General features: G+C 41.0%; 1 protein-coding gene across 1 annotated transcript; it reads left to right on the forward strand.

The window, feature by feature from the left end:
- Positions 1–6,197: 6,197 nt before the first annotated feature.
- LOC135547097 (actin-related protein 3-like) lies at positions 6,198–22,198 on the forward strand. The gene is made up of 12 exons (XM_064975767.1): positions 6,198–6,382; positions 9,619–9,674; positions 10,032–10,144; positions 11,380–11,490; positions 12,145–12,240; positions 12,474–12,581; positions 14,486–14,629; positions 16,740–16,913; positions 18,146–18,238; positions 18,449–18,574; positions 20,217–20,300; positions 21,121–22,198. The coding sequence occupies exons 1-12, from the start codon at positions 6,339–6,341 to the stop codon at positions 21,214–21,216; spliced, it is 1,245 nt and encodes a 414-aa protein (XP_064831839.1). The 5' UTR covers positions 6,198–6,338; the 3' UTR covers positions 21,217–22,198.
- The last annotated feature ends 240 nt before the right edge of the window (positions 22,199–22,438 follow it).

Below are 22,438 nucleotides of genomic sequence, written 5' to 3' on the forward strand. Positions count from 1 at the left end.
TAGTAATGAGGCTTGTGCAGTAGGCCCAATACATAATCAATGCATATTGGCTATCCTTGAATTGCCCTGCCAATTTTGTTCTTCTCAGACTGTTCTTAAATTATATTTAAAAAAAAATTGTAGATATATGATCACACTGGTAATATGTCATTTATTGTGTTACAAAGCTTAGTGAGTATAATAATTTGCTTTATTTTATTTTACTGGACTGATGGCCTGCATCTGTTGGTCAGTTTGAGGGGAGTGAGGAATCGAGAGCGCGGCGGTGAATGACTTCCAACATCTAATTGAGTATAAGCTGGCCCTGGTGATGGAGGACTATTCATCAGGCTGGGTTAACACCTGGGGAAGACGAGGTGTACTATGTCATGTTGGCTCATCTCATTGATGAGGCGCTGGAGAAGGTATTGGGTCTGTACAAGTGTGGGAGGAAGGGAAACTAGTGGGCAGCCGGAAGGAGGCATTAGTGGTGTCGATCCGGAAGACAGGGTAGGACCCAACGAGGCATACAAGCTATCGGCCAATAGCCCTAACATCACATGTATGTAAGATTACGGAACGTATGATTACGGAGAGACTAACTTACTTCCCGGAGAGCAGGGGGCTAGTGTCAACACATCAATCAATCAAATGTATTTCTAAAGCCCTTTTTTTTACATCAGCAGATGTCACAAAGTGCTTATACAGAAACAGCCTGCAACACATCAGAGTGGGTTTAGGAAGGGGAACTATGGACCCAGTGCTCTGCTTAGAAGCAGAGGTCAGGAAGGCCCAGGTTGTCTTGAAACACCTTTGGCAGCGATTACAGCCTCAATTCTTCTTGGGTATGACACGACAAGCTTGGCATGCCTGTATTTGGGAAGTTTCTCCCATTCTTCTCTGCATATCCATGTGCACCTTCACTGACCTTGCCGTCTGGATGGTAGCGGAGTGAACAGGCAGTGTCTCGGGTGGTTATTTTCCTTGATGATATTTTTGGCCTTCCTGTGACATTGTGTGCTGTCAGGTAGTTTGCACCCGGTGATGCGTTGTGCAGATCGCACCACCCTCTGGAGACCACCCTGCCGTTGTGGGCGGTGCAGTTGCCGTACCAGGTGTTGATACAGCCTGACCGAATGCTCTCAATTGTACATCTGTAAAAGTTTGTGAGGGTTTTAGGTGACAAGCCACATTTCTTCAGGTTCCTGAGGTTAGAGGCGCTGTTGCACCTTCTTCACCACACTGTCTGTGTGGGTGGACCATTTCAGTTTGTCTGTGATGTGTAAGCCGCCGAGGAACATAAAATCTTTCCACTTTCTCCACTGCTGTCCCGTTGAGGATAGGTGTGTGCTCCCTCTGCTGTGTCCTGAAGTCCACAATCATCTCCTTTGTTTTGTTGACATTGAGTGAGAGGTTGTTTTCCTGACACCACACTCCGAGTGCCCTCACCTCCTCCCTATAGGCTGTCTCGTCGTTATTGGTGATCAAGCCTACCACTGTTGTGTTGTCTGCAAACTTGATGATCGAGTTGGAGGCGTGCATGGCCATGCAGTCATGGGTGAACAGGGATTACAGGAGGGGGCTGATCATGCACCCTTGTGGGGCGCCAGTGTTGAGGATCAGCGAAGTGGAGATGTTGTTTACTACCTTCACCACCTGGGGTCGGCCCGTCAGGAAGTCCAGGACCCAGTCGCACAGGGCGGGGTTGAGACCCAGGGCCTCAAGCTTAATGATGAGCTTGAAGGGTGTTATGGTGTTGAATGCTGAGCTGTAGTCAGTGAACAGCATTCTTACATAGGTATTGATCTTGTCCAGATGGGATAGGGCAGTGTGCAGTGTGATGGGGATTGCATCATCTGTGGACCTATTGGGGTGGTATGCAAATTGCAGTGGTGACAGGTAAGATGGAGGTGATATAATTCTTGACTAGTCTCTCAAAACACTTCATGATGACATAATTGTGTGTATGGGACAACAGTCACTCAGATCAGTTACCTTTAACTTCTTGGGTACAGGAACAATGATGGCCATCTTGTAGCATGTGGGGACAGCAGACTGGGATAGGGAGAGATTGAATATGTCCATTAGCACACCAGCCAGCTGGTCTGTGCATGCTCTGAGGACGCGGCTAGGGTTGCCATCTGGGCCGGCAGCCTTGCGAGGCTTAACATGTTTAAACGTCTTACTCACATCGGCCACATCGGCCACAGAGAAGGAGAGCCCACAGTCCTTGGTAGCAGCCTGCATTGGTGGCACTGTGTTATCCTCAAAGCGTGCAAAGAAGGTGTTTAGTTTGTCTGGAAGGAAGACGTCGGTGTCCGTGACGTGGCTGATATTCTTTTTGTAGTCTGTGATTGTCTGTAGACCCTGCCACATACGTCTCCTCTCTGAGCTGTTGAATTGCGACCTCACTTTGTCTCTATACTGACATTTTGCTTGTTTGATTGCCTTGCAGAGGGAATAACTACACTGTTTGTATTCGGCCATTTACCCTGTCGTCTTTCCATGGTTAAATGCTGCGGTTTGCCATTTCAGTTTTGTGCAAATGCCGCCATCTATCCACAGTTTCTGGTTAGGGAAAGTTTTAATTGTCACAGTGGGTACATGTCCTATGCACTTCCTTATAAACTCACTCATCGAATTGCCGTATAAATCTATATTATTCTCTGAGGCTACCCAGAACATGTCCCAGTCTGCGTGATCAAAGCAAACTTGAAGCGTGGATTCGGATTGGTCAGACCAGCATTGAATGACCATTGTCACGATACATCCTGTTTGAGTTTCTGCCTATAGGAGGGGAGAAGCAAAATTGAGCCGTGTTCAGATTTGCCGAAAGGAGGGCAGGGGAGGTCCTTGTATGGATTGTGGAAGTTAGAGCAGCAGTGATCCAGTGTTTTGCCAGCCCGGGTACTACAGTTAATATGCTGCTAGAATTTAGGTAGCCTGGTTCTCAAATTTGCTTTGTTAAAATACCCAGCTACAATAAATGCAGCGTCCGGATATAGTTGAAGTCGGAAGTTTACATACACTGAGGTTGGAGTCATTAAAACTCATTTTTCAACCACTCCACAAATTTCTTGTTAACAAACTATAGTTTTGGCAAGTCGGTTAGGACATCTACTTTATGCATGACACAAGTAATTTTTCCAACAATTATTTACAGACATATTATTTCACTTATAATTCACTGTATCACAATTTCAGTGGGTCAGAAGTTTACATACACTCAGTTGACTGTGCCTTTAAACAACTTGGAAAATTCTAGAAAATGATGTCATGGCTTTAGAAGCTTCTGATAGGCTAATTGAAATCATTTGAGTCAATTGGAGGTGTACCTGTAGATGTATTTGAAGGCCTACCTTCAAACGCAATGCCTCTTTGCTTGACATCATGGGAAAATCAAAGGAAATCAGCCAAGACCTCAGAAAATAATTGTAGACCCCTGTTTCATCCTTGAGAGCAATTTTCAAACGCCTGAAGGTACCACGTTCATCTGTTCAAACAATAGTACTCAAGTATAAACACCATGGGACCACGCAGCCGTCATACCGCTCAGGAAGGAGACGCATTCTGTCTCCTAGAGATGAACGTACTTTGGTGCGAAAAGTGAAAATCAATCCCAGAAAAACAGCAAAGGACCTTGTGAAGATGCTGGAGGAAACAGGTACAAAAGTATCTATATCCACAGTAAAAACGAGTTGTATATCGACCTATCCTGAAAGGCTGATCAGCAAGGAAGAAGCCACTGCTCTAAAACCGCCATAAAAAAGCCAGACTACGGTTCGCAACTGCACATGTGGACAAAGATCGTACTTTTTGGGGAAATGTCCTCTGGTCTGATGAAACCAAAATAGAACTGTTTGGCCATATTGACCATCATTATGTTTGGAGGAGAAAGGGGGAGGCTTTCAAGCTGAATAACACCATCCCAACCGTAAAAGTATGTGGATATATTGATATAGCATCTCAAGACATCAGTATTGAGAAAAAAAGCTTGGTTGCAAATGTGTCTTCCAAATGGACAATGACCCAAGCATACTTCCAAAATTGTGGCAAAATGGCTTAAGGGCAACAAAGTCAAGGTATTGGAGTGGCCATCACAAAGCCCTGACCTTAATCCTATAGAAAATTTGTGTGCAGAACTGAAAAAGCGTGTGCGAGCAAGGAAGCCTACAACATGACTCAGTTACACCAGCGCGGTCAGGAGGAATGGGCCAAAATTCACCCAACTTATTGTGGGAAGGTTGTGGAAGGCTACCTGAAATGCTTGACCCAAGTTAAACAATTGAAAGGCAATGCTACCAAATACTAATTGAATGTATGTAAACTTCTGACCCACTGGGAATGTGATGAAAGAAATGAAAGCTGAAAGAAATAATTCTCTCTACTATTATTCTGACATTTCACATTCTTAAAATAGTGGTGATCCTAACTGACATAAGACAGGGAATTTTTACTAGGATTAAATGTCAGGAGTGTGAAAAACTGAGTTTAAATGTATTTGGCTAAGGTGTATGTAAACTCCAGACTTCAGCTGTATATGACTTCCTGTTTACATAGAGAATATTGGAGTTCCTTGAGGGCTGTCGTGGTATCGGCTTGAGGGGGGATATACATGGCTGTGACAATAACCAACGAGAAATATCTCGGTAGATAATACGGACGCCATTTGATTGTGAGGAATTCTAGGTCATGTGAACAGAAGTACTTGAGTTCCTGTATTTTGTTACAATTTCACCATGAGTGACCCTCTCTGTCTGTGCCATCTTGCTTTTTATTTTATTTTATTATTTAAATCTACGAATAATTACAAAGACCACATGGTTTGTTTTTTGCTCTGACATGCACTGTCAACTGTGGGACCATATATAGACAGTCGTGTGCCTTTCCAAATCATGTCCAAACAATTGAATTTACCACAGGTGGACTCCAAGAAGTTGAAACATCTCGAGGATGATCAATGATGGACCCGAGCTCAGCTCTAAGCAAAACATATAGGCAGGCCTATGGGCTAGGCTACATGAGGTGTGCGACTATGACTTGAAAATGTCACAAAATAATTCAATGTTTTTTTCTTGCCTGAAGCTGGGCATCATTCACAAGTGATCATATATAATTCACAAGTGGTAGACTAATATTGTCACCCATCAGAATATTATTGATTTAATCTTGTCTTTACATACACTAAATAATATGTGGGAAATGTGTATGTATTTAGAATGGACAATTCTCATGCACCTGTCTCGAAGCAGGGGGAAAAAATACATGTCATCTATGCACTTAAATTGCGAATGGGGGACACTTTTCCCATGGTTCATTTTCATGCCAGCCAGGTAGGCTATACTCCTGTTGTAAAGCGAAGCAATGTGCGTAATATTAGGAGCAGCATCAGAGCTTGGAGGCGCCTAATTACCTTGACTAAACGGTCACGTGGAATTTGACTGCCGTCATTACCCGTGTCCGCTGGGGTGGCGGTAATACAGTCACCGTAACAGCCCTAAGCGCAGCTCATATTAAGAAATCCAGACTCATAATCCATGCCCTTTTACTTGGATTTGTCAGAAAAACAGAGACAGTGGGAACCAGACAGATCATTTGGGGATATTCTCAGTGCTGAATGACATACTGTATCTGTCTGATGATGATGATATGATGGTCATGATGATGACCCATTGTATCTGATGACAATTTTGAAAAGGTCTAAGAAATTAAGAATTAAGAAATTGTGTAGAATTGTTTGGTTGATTTATGGTTGATCTGATGGAATTATATGGAAATTGAGTGAATAACATGCATCACACATCAGTATATGGCAACATAGATAATTTGGAAGGAAATAAAGTGTATGTTGACATAATATTGTAGATTCATGAATTTCAGGCTGTCTAATGCATATTTGAATAAGAATGCACTAGGTTAATTGTATGGCACTGTAAAACTCCAATTCTGGATTTGATCTCAATCCTGGTCCAGAGAATTTGTCCATTTAAATTGATGTGCCCTAGGCCAGTATTGAACATTGCAGCATTATATTATTTTATTAGTTCTAATAAAGTTAGATGGATTTTATTTAGGCACAACCACCTATTGTATCACGTTTTATTCCCCTGGCAGTGTTGATACTTTACTCTCAGGGGCCACTGTGATTGACAGCTGTGAAGCTGACTCTGCCTGCTTCACTCAAGCGCTCCCCGGCGTCAGCCATCTTGCCTGCCCTAGACCGATTGCGGAAGTAACGTTAGAAACTGTACTTTGTGCAGGTTCAGGTTTCCGCCTGTGGACGGTTTGCAATATCCTCCAGCCGACACAGACAGCTATCGATTAACAGAAAACATTTGTGATTACCAGAAGCACACGAGATGGCAGGACGATTACCGGCGTGTGTTGTCGACTGCGGTACAGGGTAAGCTATTCAAACTAGACCGCCTTGCAGACAGCGCACCGAGATTTTGGGTGTCACCGACTCGGAGCCCATCGCTGTCAGCAACTGGGTGTGTGTGCTAGCTATAGCTTGCTAATACATTTAATCAATGTAACCTTGGGCCATTTATTACAAAACTAACGATTTTTATTAGGGTGTTATTGTACTGCTGTTTAACATACATGTATGCTGTATTCACTAGATGGCTAGCTATACGCCTGCTATTTGCTTTCATCATCACAAAATGTTTTCTTCCTGTTGGAAAGGCATTTTCAATACAACATATCCACCCAATCTCTTCTTCATTGCTGGGGATCTAATATATTGCATTTCGGAAATACTTTGAATGGACAGTATAAAGGGTATTCCATGTTTATTGTAAAGTTGAATTTTGTATCGTTAATAGTATTCATTTCATAAGTAATTGTACAGTGCTTGCTTACGAGTGATGCCCGGCTTTGAGCATGCGCAGAGCGACTTCCTACATTGTCGACTTCCTCATTCAGGGTTTTTAGTCCATATATGGTCGTTTTCGGCAACTGAACATGTTTTTTTTATTAGCATACTTCTCTAATTTCCTAAATTTAGCCGTTCCTTTACCATCTCAAATGAAACCATACATTAATAATTTTCTGAATAACAAGGATTGGTTTGTATTCAATAGAAAAGTTCGAGGATTCTCATTTGCGTGACCTCACAGTTCTACAGCACTTTGTTTTGATTGTGCATACTTCTGCTTCATGCCCATCCTTTTTTATCATCTGTAAATATTGTAAATGCCAAAATGCTGATTGCACGTCCCAATATCTATTTTAAGCCAGTGAATTAATAACAGTTGGACCTAAACTATAATCCCTCATTATTGAGGTGTGCAATACACCACATCATTCTAGTTGCCTGCAATAATGTGTTCTTAACTGACTTGCCTAGTTAAATAAAGGGTGTTTTTAGGAGTTAATCACTTTGGTAAATGTTATTCAGCGACAATAATGTTTTTGTGCATTTCGTTACAAGTAATGGGGGGAACAACCGATTCAGTTATGTATCAGGATATTCTTTTTGACGATATATCGTTTTGACATGATCGCAATATTATTTTTGCGCTAGTCAACTATACCTCCACCAAAACTCCAGTATTTTCCTTTCATAGCTTGTTCTCCGTCTTCTTTTTAAGCTCTTTTATTTACATGACTGATCAAAACTTGTTTTCTCATGGCTTTCTCTTGTCCATCTGCAACAAACATTTGGTGAGCGATATGTTTGGAACATCGAATCGCAATAAATCCACAGTATCGAGTCGCAATGCATATAGAATCGTGAGAATCACAATACATATCATATTGGTACCTAAGTATCTTGATAATATATTTTCGGCTTCCCAGCCCTAATTGTTTCTCTTACTTGCTGTCTATTAAATGCACAGATTGTAATCTAAGGAGCGATATCTAATTTGATATAGCCGAGACCTAGATTTATGTTTAATACTATAGTAACTAAATATGCTACGTTGTTTGCAATCCATACAGAGATTTGAATTCTTCACTCTGCATGTTTCCTTACATACCTCTCCACTTATCTTCCCCGCTCCCTTTGGGCTATTAGTTAGGCTAGTGCATCTGGTCCACACTGGGAGGGAGGACTGGAAAACTACAGCTGAGGATGGAGAATGAGGCTAACTCCTTTGTAGAGCAGATGTTTGAAACTGCTATAAAAGCCAAGTTGCTAAAGTACCAGGCCAGCAGAAGTCTGGTTGAGTAGGCTACACCACCACACAGCTCATGAGTCATGCTCACGACAGCCAAAATATTTGAACTGAACTCTACATCCTCTTACCTCAAGCACAAGTGGGCCGCTATTCTTAGAACTCAACAGTGAAATGGAGCAGCAGAGTTATTGTACTGCTTATTTTGATCACTTCTCTATAACAGTTTTGTTGGGAGGTCTGTGAAGAGCCACTGTTTTATGTAGGCTACTGTATGTTTTTTTTCTTTTGTAGGGGTCAGTTTTGGTCTAAACAAATGTTTCAAATGCAGGTGTTACAGGCCAGGCTTGCAGCTAAGTGTAGTACCTGGGGCTATGGTGGAGTCGAAATTTGCTTATCATGCTCAGCAAACAGTTTTGATTTCACACAGTAAGGCCATTATCATTATTCAAACTTGATGATTCAATGATTCACATTGTAGTCTTTCTTCAAACACAGCAATAAGGTAGCCTAGCTTACATTTCAGGCCTTGCCTAATGTCCAATCCCAAATCAACCTCTATTCCCTACCCTCCATTTTAGGCACTTGCAGAGACCTATTTCTAAGAATACTGAATGGATGTTGCCTAAGCATTGTCATATTTTGTAGGCTATACTTATCTGATCCTCTCAGTGAGGAGGGGCTTGAGGATCGATTTGTATTTGAGCACTCCTGTGGTTATGTCCACTGCTAAGAGTGTAGTGAAACACGCTTGTTGAAGCAGGTAGCTGCCCCAGACAAGTGAGGACTGTTCTGTGGAATGAAGCCCCAAGTCTATTTTGTTGTGTGTCTTCCATGTGCAGCTACTAAAATGTTAATCCTGACCAGCTCTGTTATTCCTCACTCATTGGGTAGGCCTTGTTATATTTACAATACGGTTAAAATAGGACTTAAAAGCAACTAGGCTTACTTTCTATAGGCTAACCTACTGCACTGAAACGATGGTATTGAAAAGCATCTCAGGCAATATGTCTTATATCCTTATGGTAGTAGCTTATGTTTCAACTACGATGAGCTGGGCTGAGATTTCTAGGCTACCCATTTACAGTAGACACAAACTTAACTGTTGTATGCAGCTTATCGTTCTGCGATAAGGCTTTAGCCGTGTGTAAGTGAACCTTATTTGCGACACTTCTGGCACTCTGACCAGTTGTAGGATGATGCTATGCTAAGATTTCTACTCAAAGTGGTGGATTTGGGGAAATGTATGAATAGCCCCTTAGATTCCAAATTCCCTTTTACACTCTTCCTATTGAAGGGTAGGCTATTCAGAGTTCAGCTGCAGTTGTTGGCACTATACTGATCTGTGGAAGAACAGGGGTTTTATTGATAAAAATCACAGAAGCTTGGCCTAACCAAAATATAGGCTATGCCTGCTAATCAATTTGTATTATTTTCTCCTTTTACAAAGTGTCACCCACACAAAAAAATGTGATCAAGTGATGTTCAATCTAATGGTGTGCCTTCTCTCTTTCAGATATACTAAGCTGGGGTATGCAGGGAACACAGAGCCACAGTTCATTGTTCCGTCATGTGGGTATATGTTTCCATTCACCTCACATTGAGGATAGGCTAACTGTTGCCTAGACAAAAGTAATTTTAATAAGCAGAGCCTAACACGGTTTCAAAGAGTCTAGGTTATGATCTGATATTGTTGATGCTAAAAGTATTTTCAGGCCTGTTTTTCTATTTTAGAGCTCTTTGGGGCAATGCTTTGGAAATACAAGGCTGAATAGTGAACATTGAGGGCATACTGTAGGTCACTCTTGCACTTGGTGTTTGACTGGATTTGTGTCTTAAGCCCTTTCATCAAATACGGCCTTAGTCTAATTGATTCTCTGTCTTTGTGTGTTTTTCTTTCTTCCTCCATCCGTCTCTCATCCCTACCAGGTATTGCAATCAAAGAGTCGGCCAAGGTTGGATCAAGGACGGTCAAGGGGGTGGATGACCTGGACTTCTTCATCGGAGATGAGGGGATAGACAAGCCCAATTATGCCACAAAGGTACCAAACCCATGACTCAAAAAGGTTACAGGGCCACCCAATACAGTATATTAAAACTCACATATACCACAAGCAAACCTGTCCAATGCCAAACATGACAGCCCTGAAGAGCCATTTGTATGTGACCAATACAAAGTACAAACCTACCAATTGAACATGACAAATGGCCTACAAGTTGTCATGTGAACTTGCATACTGTGCATTTCAAAGATACCTATTCCAAGGAAATACGGAAACCAGTATACTGCACCAGAGAGGTGTCTGTCAACGGCCAGTCACTCTCATTTCACATGACTATTTGTCACTACGCAATGCACTCAATGTTTGTTAGTGCACATTATGTGCTACTAGGCCATGCAGGCCTACTCATTATGGTCTTGTACTTGATGTGTCATTCAACCATGCACTAAAATGTATGTTGGTGTACTTAGTCGCAAAGTAATTTACAAGCCAAGGCCTAGTTTCCCAAAAGTGTATTAAGGCTGCTTTCATAGTTAGAACCTTCATAAATCGTTACATCTCTGAGCTGTTTTCAAAAACCATCGTTACTAACGTAGCACTTGAAAATGCTTGTTATTTACCAACTACCTCGGACCTCTTGTAGAACAGCTAAGTGCGTCATTATATGCGTTATTTCCTCCTACGGAGTCACTTTATCCACAGATGAGATCCACTAAACATAGATTCAAAATGTTTATTTGTCTCTCTGTGACCACTGGTAGCTTCACAAAGAAGTTAACCATGAGTACAATGTGGCCAATGTCTTCGAAATTGTTACAAACGAGAAGGATGAAAAGATGTTTCAAATGAAAACCGAGATGACTGCATTAAAAGATAAATATACTACATTATAGGATACATACGGATGTATAATTCATTAATATTCAAATCAATTTCATGTTCATTCAATTGAGTTATATTTTGCTAATTGTAGGCTACTGTTTAATTTTGATTCAACACGTGGGCAGAAGTGTGCCAAATCTTGATTTTAGTGCATTATTGTAGGGTAAGCATTAGAATAACCCACCTCAATATTTGCAGGCAGGGATTATATGTTTTTCGGAGCTGATCCGTCATCAGTATTGTGGAATAATTTGAATGTTAAGGTAAGATTTTAATGGAGAAAGCTGATCCGAGAACACCGATGTCTTTTGATCGTATCAGTATCGACACATGCCTCAAACCGGGCCCTGTATGTTTGCCAGTGTGATTGACCTTTGACCTCTCGCCCACAGTGGCCCATCCGTCATGGCATTGTCGAGGACTGGGACCTGATGGAGAGGTTCATGGAACAGGTGATCTTCAAATACCTGAGGGCGGAGCCTGAGGACCACTACTTTCTGTTGGTAAGAGGACCATGGTCCAAATGGGACATTTACAGGATAGAAAGACACCATACAGATGGATAGACGGCACACTTGTCAAAGAGGGTGGGCTCTCTTTACAACCTGATGGGTGAAATGAAAACCAATGAGTCTGCGGAACTGGAGGTCCTGAGTTGTGCACCCCTGGATTAAAAGTGCTGTCATGAATGCCAGTACACTTGAGGAAGTAGGACTATATCAGCACTGTGAGCCAAGTGAAATAGAACACCCAGTGAAGGGAACTAAAACAAAATGGTTATAACAGTGGGCTAAAAACCTTGGGACTTTCTGGGGCATAAATCTATACATCTATTAATAGGGTTGGCAACACTTCCAGGTTTACAAGCTCCCTATCTGGAGGTTTCTTGGACGGTCTGATGTAAGTTGTTACTCTGATCTTAAAAGCGCGTCTCAGGAGAATAAAAATATACATATATTTTTTTCAATTTTAAGCTGCTGATAAATTAATGTAGGGGGAACACTAAGGCTGTTGTAAATAAAACCTTTTCTGTAGGTACATAGCATAGACTTTTACCTGTAATTGAGGGTGATGTGGTTGTTAATAAATCTGATGCTGGTTGGATTAGTGTGTCTGTGTTGAAGTCTAACTCCCAATACTGTGGTGTCCTCTTGCAGACAGAGCCTCCTCTGAACACACCAGAGAATCGAGAGTATACAGCAGAGATCATGTTTGAGTCCTTCAACGTCCCAGGGCTCTACATTGCAGTGCAGGTATTGCCTCATCATCCCTGGGAACACTATTTATATCTATTAGAAACAAACACTTGCACACACACAGCCTTTATGCTTTTATGTAAAACACAGACTTCCTCACTGCCACTGCCCCCTGCTGTTTAATGTTGTGTTTAAATAATGTGGTCAATGACATCATGGACACCCTCAGTGTTGTTTTACTGTTGTTGTTTTACAATGGCGTCATTGACCTTGTGCTCTCTATACCCAAGGCTGTCCTGGCGCTGGCTGCCTCCTGGACATCCAGACAGGTGGGGGAGAGGACACTGACGGGGACGGTCATCGACAGCGGAGACGGAGTCACCCACGTTATCCCTGTGGTGAGTGACAAACACACCTGATCTGAGGAAAGCATTATCACATCTGACAGAAAAGACTGATCTATTACACACATTCACTCGTGCACACTCTATACAATCACACACACACACACACACACACACACACACACACACACACAGTGTTTCTCAAAATGCATACTACTGTGCTCACAGGAGGGTCGGAGTATAAGTACAAATTAAAGTAGGCGAAACAGAGCATGGAGGGCACTTCTCAAATGCGTACTCCGTTTGTACATATTTTGAAGCATGCATAGATGCAAGCCTCAACGGAAAGTATGCAAAGAAATATGACGCAACCACGTAAAAAATGATGCAAAATTTCTTTAAATCAATTTTGGCCATTATTTGAGTTTAAGCGAGAGAAATGTTGCCTATTCACATCTCATATGTTGCTTGACTACAATATTTTATCTTGATACGTTAATAAATAAATACTGTGTTAATTTTGGCATGTTTATCTGCCTATGTACCATAGATCACAAGCCCATAATAAGTCAAATGGGCTAGCTACTAGTACTGTTAGCCAGAGGTTAAATTCTTCATGGCTATTTTGCATAATATTAGTTTTTGGTCATTTTTGCCAGTTAAACTATCTGGTTACCTACATTATTACGATTCATATAAAGTGCATTCTGAAAGTATTCAGAACCCCTTGACTTTTTTCACATACAAATACAGCCTTATTCTAAAATTGATTTTAAATATTATTTTCCCTCATCAATCTACACACAATACCCCATAATGACAAAGTATAAACAGGTTTTTAGAAATCTGGCTGGGCTACTCAGACATTCAGAGACTTGTCCCGAAGCCACTCCTGTGTTGTCTAGGCTGTGTGCTTAGGGTCATTGTCCTTTTGGAACAGGAATCTTCGCCTCAGTCTAAGGTTCTGAGCACTCTGAAGCAGGTTTTCATCAAGGATCTCTCTGTACTTTGCTCTGTTCATCTTTCCCTCAATCCTGACTAGTCTCCCAGTCCCTGCTGCTGAAAAACATCTCCACAGCATGATGCTGCCACCATGCCTCACCGTAGGGATGGTGCTAGGTTTCCTCTAGATGTGACGCTTGGCATTTAGGCCAAAGAGTTTAATCTAGGCTTCATCAGACATGAGTTATGATCATGCCATTTAATCAGTTTCTTGACATGCCACACCTGTCAGATGGATGGATTGTCTTGGCAAAGGAGTAATTACAGGGATATAAACAAATGTGTGCACTAAATGTGAGAGAAATAAGCTTTGTGCGTAAGGAACATTTCTGTGATCTTTTATTTCAGCTCATGAAATATGGGACCAACACTTTACATGTTGTGTTTATTTTTGTTCAGTATTTTCTCTTGTTCATTTCTTTTCAATCAGTGCAGATGAAGGCAACTATCAAAGTAGGCCACTATGCTTTTGACACACAGCCTTAGATACAGGAGCAATTGCCTGGCAAGTAAATGTATTGCAAGAACATACGTTGTGTGTGGACAGTGGAGATTAAGTCAGCGTCTTGTAGGATGTACAAGCTACTGCTTAACATACAGAAAGTCGGCCAAACATAATTCAGGATGTGAGCATCTATGATAGAAAAATATGCCTTCAATGTTGCTAAAAGAATAGTCAGTTATATATTAACTGATCCCTTTTTCTAACTACTGAGCCAAACTATACTGGGCTGGCTTGACTACACATCCACCATCGTTGCTGGAAAGGACAATGTGAAAAGAAAATATCCAGGCCAGCACAGTACGGTTTAGTTCAGCACAATGGTGTAAATCTGGCATGAGCGTTATATAAACACATGCATCTACTTTGACCTATTTATTCTTACATGCTGTGATGTCACCTCACCCTAGACATTGTGAGCTCTGGAACCATCTTTCTTTTTGTGTTGCTGTAGGCTGAGGGCTACGTCATCGGCAGCTGTATAAAGCACATCCCCATCGCGGGTCGTGACATCACCTACTTCACCCAGCAGCTTCTGAGGGAGCGGGAGGTGGGCATCCCCCCAGAGCAGTCCCTGGAAACGGCCAAGGCAGTCAAGGTAGGTCACAGTGAACTATGTTTCCCGTCAACCACTACTCCACTCACCAACCACTGTGGTTCATAGTACAGTCAAGGAGCCAATCCTAGACCAAATTCTCAACCGTATCCCTGGTTCTCTGAGGCAAGGTTTTCCAGAATGTTGATTTTAAATTGAAACTATCCTGTGTTGCCTAAGGGCATTTACACACAGGAATAACATACTCTGTTGCGGTTCCCTAAGCCAGTTTGTGAGAATTCAACAAAATATTGTCTGCTTTCACAAGAGCTGTTTTGGGGTGCGATTTACAAGGTGAAGTCTACATTGCAGTAGCATACTTGCTTGGCTTGATAACAACAGTCAGACAGTTCCTCATAACTCGCGCTACTGCATCATAACACTTGTCACTCTGGTCCTGCGTCCTGGACCGACCACTTTGGCAGAAGTCCCACTGTTTTGTCTTTCTCCAACAACTAGTCTACCGCTCTCATTATTGTCCAGCACTTTCATTCAATGAAGGTATGCGCCCCAACAGCATTCCTCTACCATCACTCACCCAGTTCAGATTTTGTCACTGTTTGCATTGGAAGTTGACTGAGTATTTGAACATTGCTAACACAACTCCGATTTTTTTTCTGAAATATAAATGAAGAAATAAATGAACCAAGATGTCTACAATTGGAAATGTGTAATTCTGACCGTGTCTGTAGTTTGACTATAACACTAGGTGGCGCCAAAGTTCTACCCTGTAAGTTTAATACCTCCTGCTAAGAACTTGATGTTCAGTCTTCTCTTTTGTAAGGTAGTTTGAAATGTGGGACACAGATGCAGTTCTGTTTTTGATTGTTTAAGTTTACACTTCAAGATGGACGACTTGACTCCCCAGGTGGTTCCAAAGGTGTGACACTCTCCAGGTGGTTCAAGGGGTGTGTGGTGTTCCCATTAACCCCAAGCTTGTAAATTGCCCTTTGTTTTCACCTTGGGATTCACCTCCATTCCCTTCTTGATCCAAAGCAGTACATTTTTATTGAAAGGCTCACCTAAATCCTTTTTGGGCGTACTGTTGAAGGTCATTGTTTTTCAACCCGAGGCAAACATACACTCTTTTCATCCCACAGACTTGATCACTGACTGCAATTGGTAGCTTGATTTGTATGCTATGTTCTTGCTCTTAAAAAATAGCTGGTGTTGAGCAAATTTAATGATTTTGGTTCGATTACATGTTTGAAAACATTAAATGCACTATGCATTATATGGGTTGAATGCTGTAACAACACAGAATACAGCAATACACCATGATGGTAGTGACTTCATTACCGCGTATCATAAGTAATCACTATTTTAGTAGTTCTTCAAAGAAAATAAGACATACTTTTATGACTGCTGAATACCAGCTATCAATCACTTAGATCAGGTATTTTCAGGCGACGCTTTCTATCCCTCTCGATTGCACATTTTCTGTCTATTCTCTCCCTTTCTGTGTCTGCCCTAAACTAACGTAGCACGTGTAAAAGAAACCCAGACCAGACAAGTAGGTGCACAATTGATTATGGTCATTGTAAGTAAATTACCACGTTTTCTGCACTAACAATGTAGAATATTGGCCTGGTGGAAACTACAACTCCCTACTACATCGCCCATTTCGGGTTTGATCTGATTTCTCTCTAGAGATACTGTGGAATGAATTTCTTCCTGAGTTGTATTGCTCACCAAGATCAAAGCCCTTTAAACATGTGTACTAAAACAAAATAAATGGAAATAAATTACTATTGAACTTTAACAAAAGTTTCAGTCCAGCTCTGTAAGTTCTGTGGACCACACTGACCCTACAGAATGTAACGTACAGTATGTAACCACTTCAGCATCCACTCACGCTTTGTCCTCCACACCTTGCTCCCGAATGGCGCAGCGGTCTAAGGCATTGCATCTCAGTGCAAGAGGCGTCACTAGAGTCTCTAGTTTGTATCCAGGCTGTATCACATCCAGCCGAGATTGGGAGTCCCATAAGGCGGCGCACAATTGGCCCAGCATCGACCGGGTTTTGCCGGGGTAGGCCGTCATTGTAAATAAGAATTTGTTCTCAACTGACTTGCCTAGGTTAAATAAAAAAATACATGTATTTTTCCACCAGGAGCGTTTCAGCTACGTGTGTCCTGACCTAGTGAAAGAGTTCAACAAGTACGACACGGATGGCTCCAAGTGGATCAAGCAGTACACTGGAATTAACAACATCAGCAAGAAGGAGTTCACTGTCGACGTGGGCTACGAACGCTTCCTTGGCCCTGAGATCTTCTTCCACCCAGAGGTAAGCAGTTATCACTATGCTGTTAAACTGCTTCGTAGCAAGAGGTTAGCGCTATGCTAATTAGACTAGCATACCATGAGTGGGAAATGTTCTCTTCAGTGTCATCGAACATTAGCATAATGTTAACTCTGACCTCTAGGTCCTAGGTTACAGTAGCTAAACATTTGTGGTAAGACCATCATAAGTAGAATAATCCTACATCAGGGATCATCAGCTAGATTCAGCCGCGGGTCGATTTCTTCTTGAGCAGATGGTATGCGGCCGGAACATAATTACAAATAATTTGTAGACTGCAAATTGACCGCAAGAAGCCCAAACAGATAAAATATTTGACAAAAAAAAAAATCATAATTTAAAACCTGGCTTACATTTGTATACGATCACATGTACACTTACCTGGAAAAAAAGTAAACAAGGGATACAGGGTGTGGTTCCTGAGTTAATTAAGCAGTTCACATCCCATCATGCTTAGGGTCATGTTTAAAAATTTTGAGCAGGCCATTATTTTGGCTACCATGGCTATGTTCCCATAGGATGACAATGCCCCCACATCCACAGCACACTAATGATCACTGAATGGTATGATGAGCATCAAAACAATGTAATCCATATGTCATGACTGTCTCAGTCACCAGATCTCAACCCATTTGCTCACTAATGGAAGATTCTGGGGCGGCGCCTGAGACGACGTTTTCCACCATCAACAAAACACCAAATAGTAGAATTTCCCGTCGAAGAATTGTCTCATCCCTCCATTAGAGTTCCAGACACTTGTAAAATCTATGCCAATGTGCATTGAAGCTGTTGTCACTTGCCCTTTTAAGACACTTTATTAAGGTGTTTTCTTTATTTGGCAGTTACTTGTATCTCTTATGTGTGGGAGTACTTTGGAACAGATTTCCAAAATGTAAATCACTTGGAGCTGATTTTCTGGTGTTTTTAGTTTTATATTCAGCAATAAACATTTTTTATATATATTTTTTTCACCGAAAATGTGGGGTGGGCAGTTGGGGAACCCTGTCCTACAATGTCCTATAATCACAAATTACAGGCAGAAGAGGAGTTGTGCGGATCAGGGCTGCAGAGGCCGGAGTGAATGATGGACATAGACATCTTTAAAATGGTTAAGATGTTCTTAAAGATATGTTTCTGTGAACGTGGATGTGTATACAATTATAAATTCTTTCTCTCATACTTTTCTTCTCCCTTCACTCTTCCTTAAAATCCCCCAGTTTGCCAATCCTGACTTCACCCAGCCCATCTCCGAAGTTGTGGACGAGGTTATCCAGAACTGCCCCATTGATGTCAGACGTCCTCTTTACAAGGTAATCCTATCCCTGGAACTACATAGATCTTGGTTAAAACCACATCCCATTAATGTCCAATAAGCATTTTGGATTTGACTTGAACAGACTTATCAGCTCTCTGGTCTGCAACTCCTTTCAATATCAAAATGTTCTGTATGTGCGTGTGAACAAGTTGAACCCTCTTTATTTGCCACAATATCTGACACGTCCCACTATGTTCCTCTCCAGAACATTGTCCTGTCAGGGGGCTCCACCATGTTCAGGGACTTTGGGCGGCGCCTGCAGAGGGACCTGAAGAGGACTGTGGACGCCAGGCTGAAGATGAGTGAGGAGCTGAGTGGGGGCAAGCTCAAGGTGAGAGCAGTACCTAGTTATGGTAACCTTACGAGAGCTGTTCCTGTTTCCTTACAGAACTGGTCCCGTCAAGCTCTGAATCCCTGCTCTTATTAGTCAGAGCTTGTAACCAGCTACTGTTTTGGCAGAGAAATGTATCATCCAGAGACTTTTCAGCCATTGAAATCCTTGGGCTGACCACCTAAAGTGATTTTTTTTGGGGGGGGATGCCTAATTCCAAGCATTTTTAAGACGTTATTAAAGGCCCAGTGCAGTCAACTTGTGTTTTATATCAAATTGAGGTTGGAATAATACTGAAAATGTTATTTTAATGTTAGAGCCTTTTTAAAAGACTTAGTTAATAGACCAATAAGAAAGAGTTCCAATCTTTTGCCAGTAACGGCTAGTTTCCTATGCCCCAGCACTGCTCTATGCTCACAAACAATTTGTCACTATTTCAATTGAAGCCAGTAAGGTAATTCATTGTTACCCAGAAATGATTTCATAATAGAGATTTTTTAAAATTGCTACATTGGACCTTATGGTTTCAGTGTAAACTTAAACAAATAAAATCCAGATATTAAGTACAGTGGAAATGTCCGTAGAGCTCCGAGACACAATTGTGTCAAGGCACAGATCTGGGGAAGGGTACCAAAAAATCTCTGCATTGAAGAGCCCCAAGAACACGGTGGCCTCTATCATTCTTAAATGGAAGAAGTTTGGAACCACCAAGACTCTTCCTAGAGCTGGCCTTCTGGCCAAACTCGGGGGAGAAAGGCCTTGGTCAGGGAGGTGACCAAGAACTGGATAGAGCTCCAGAGATCCTCTGTGGCGATGGGAGAACCTTCCAGAAGTACAACGATCTCTGCAGCACTGCACCAATCAGGTCTTTATGGTAGAATGGCCAGATGGAAGCCACTACTCAGTAAAAGGCACATGACAGGGGCGGCAGGGTAGCCTAGTGGTTAGAGCGTTGGACTAGTAACCGAAAGGTTGCAAGTTCGAATCAAGCTTGTAGTGTCATACCCAAGAAGACTCAAGGCTGTAATAGCTGCCAAAGGTGCTTCAATAAAGGGTCTGAATACTTAAGTAAATGTGATATTTGAGTTTATTTGTAATATATTTGGAAACATTTCTAAAATCTGTTTTTGCTTTGTCATTATGGGATATTTTGTGTCGATTGAGGAAAAAAACTAACAATTTAATCATATTTAGAATAAGGTTGAAATGTAACAATGTGGAAATAGTGAAGGGGTTTGAATACTTTCCGAATTCACAGTATGTAAAAAAAGATAATGGACCTATTTAAAAAAATAATAATAATTATAATGAGAACTAACAATCATGTAAATTAAAGCTATACAGTGACACAGGAATTGAAAATTCAAAAACAATCTATTTAGCAATATTGATTTTTGTCATTTTTGAGCAAATGAACACACCATTAGCCATGGCAAAATGCTTGGAATAGCGGGAAATTAGCTTTGAAACTGGCTAAATGTGAATTGAATTGCATTAAATTGGCTTTACACCGCCAAGATGGGGGGCCTCTAAAATTTTCTCTAAAATTCAGTCGCGCCGATCGTGCCCATTGCCACGCCTATTTGATCGAGAAAAATCCCTTACATCGATTTATTTCTTGTTTTTGCTTTTGCCTTCTCAGCCCAAACCAATTGATGTGCAAGTCATCACTCATCATATGCAGAGATATGCAGTGTGGTTCGGAGGATCCATGTTAGCCTCAACTGTAAGTACTGCTATTCTGTGGGGGAAAACAGTATTATAAGTGGAATTGTAGAAATTCTGCCGTGTTCTTTGGAACAAAATTCATATGATAAGGAAACATCTAACTTGTCACACAGTAAAACAATTTTAATGATTTTAAATGTAATTCAGAAAATATTTTATGTGTCATCTGCATAACTACCTTCCTAGAATGTAGTCCAAGATAATGCAATAAAAGGTTACTGTCAGCACTTTAGCTGAATATCAGTGATTTGCATTGTCAGCATGATTACTGGCATTTTGTGTTTACTCTTAAGGGCATATTATCTTCGATTCCTTGTAACCCAATTTGAAATGCCAAAGTAATTTTGTATAATTCCAATGTCAAAGGGAATCATCCATAATGTAATCAGTGGCATCCATTGATGATGTTCATTGTGATTGTTGCGAGTTTACAACATTGCATTAGTCATGATGAGTCAACTGAATAACACCTTTTTAGAACAGGAACTCCGGTACTGTAGGTTGTGACTGTAAAGTGGGTTGTGTCATCACTGACATTTTACAGCACAGCATTAAATGCTTTTAGTCTTCGGTTAATAAGGACATATACTGTAGATAGATATATATATTTTTTTTTTTACGGAACGTCCTTTGATTTGTATGGTAGAGACGGGCATCTTAAATATGTCTTTTAAGATAAAGAGAATGGAAAAACTCTAACCCACACTCTTTGACTCTGTTTTAAAAATGTTTTTAAGATCATTTGTTTTCAACTTTTTCGTTTTTTTCTCTTTTATTCAAGTATGCCAAATGTCAATACATTGCTTTCTCTTTTCTAGCCTGAGTTCTACCAGGTATGCCACACCAAAAAGGACTATGAGGAGATTGGGCCTAGCATCTGTCGTCACAACCCTGTGTTCGGAGTCATGTCTTAACTGTGGCCCTCCAATATCTAATGGTTAGATGGGGTGGGTTGGGAGAATAGGAGGTGGTCATGGGAGGGGGATGCCGCGGGTCAGGGTTGGTGCGTTTGCGATTTTTGATTGCTCGTTCATTGTACAGAACGAGAAGGCGATACAGAATTTTAAAAAAGGAAAAAAAGAGACCAGACCAAACACAGTCCGGCTGGAAAATGTATTGGAAATGTTTTTTTTGTTGTTGTTTTTTTTCATTTTCCAAAATGAGGGAAATATGGTTTCTAAACCAAAACAATAAAAGATAATTTCCGGATCTGTCGAGCAACATACTGAAAGCGGGATGGTGGTGGGGGATTTGATGGTGACGATGATGACGACAATAACATTGATGATAATAAAACATTATTTATGTTTGTAGAACTTGAGTCCAGGGAATATCTGGCAACTCAAGCCTTTGTTGATCATGGCAAGGTTATAGAACATATTAATGTCTCCTTTACATATTTTTTTTCTGCTTCAAATGCACTTCACTTTATGTACCACAGCAAGAGCTTGTTTATATTTCATACAAAGGTTTTTTATATGTAAAACTTGGGATATCCGGGGAGAAAAATGTAAATGCATACCAGTATCAGCAAGTGACCATTTTAACCCACAATGCAGCTTTGATACACAGTATTTTTTTAAGTTAGAAAACGTTTGTCTCTCCCTCATTATTCTACCCATGTCTGTCCTTGCTATTTCCCTTTTAATTCTACATTAACATGCCTCTGCTTTTATTTTCGACCATTCCAGATTTCCTCTTCTATATTGCAGTGAAAGAAAGAAAAGAGAACTCTATTCATAAAATAATTATGATGACATTGAAAGAGAATGACTGTAGGACCAGTATTGTTAGCCTTTTCTTTTTTTTTAATTAAATGCCAAATTATCAAAAAATGTGGGATTTGTGTATTTAATGCCTTACAACATTCCAATAAAGGCTCAAATTTGTTTCTCAGTGCTTGACTGGACTATTGTTTTTACAGCAACAAACACAATCAACACCACACACTGTCATATAAAAAGCTCCAGCCCAAGATAAAACAAAACTAGGACAAATTTCTGACTGGGTTCTTGTATGCCTTGTCTCTAATTGTCCAGTGCTTTGATAATTCACTGTTTCATGTGCAATGATTTCTCAGACATCTTAAATAAGAACATCTAGCCTATACAGTTGAAGTCTGGAGTTTACATACTT

The sequence above is a fragment of the Oncorhynchus masou genome, chromosome 10 (genome assembly GCF_036934945.1).
Source record: "Oncorhynchus masou masou isolate Uvic2021 chromosome 10, UVic_Omas_1.1, whole genome shotgun sequence".
NCBI lineage: Eukaryota > Metazoa > Chordata > Actinopteri > Salmoniformes > Salmonidae > Oncorhynchus > Oncorhynchus masou.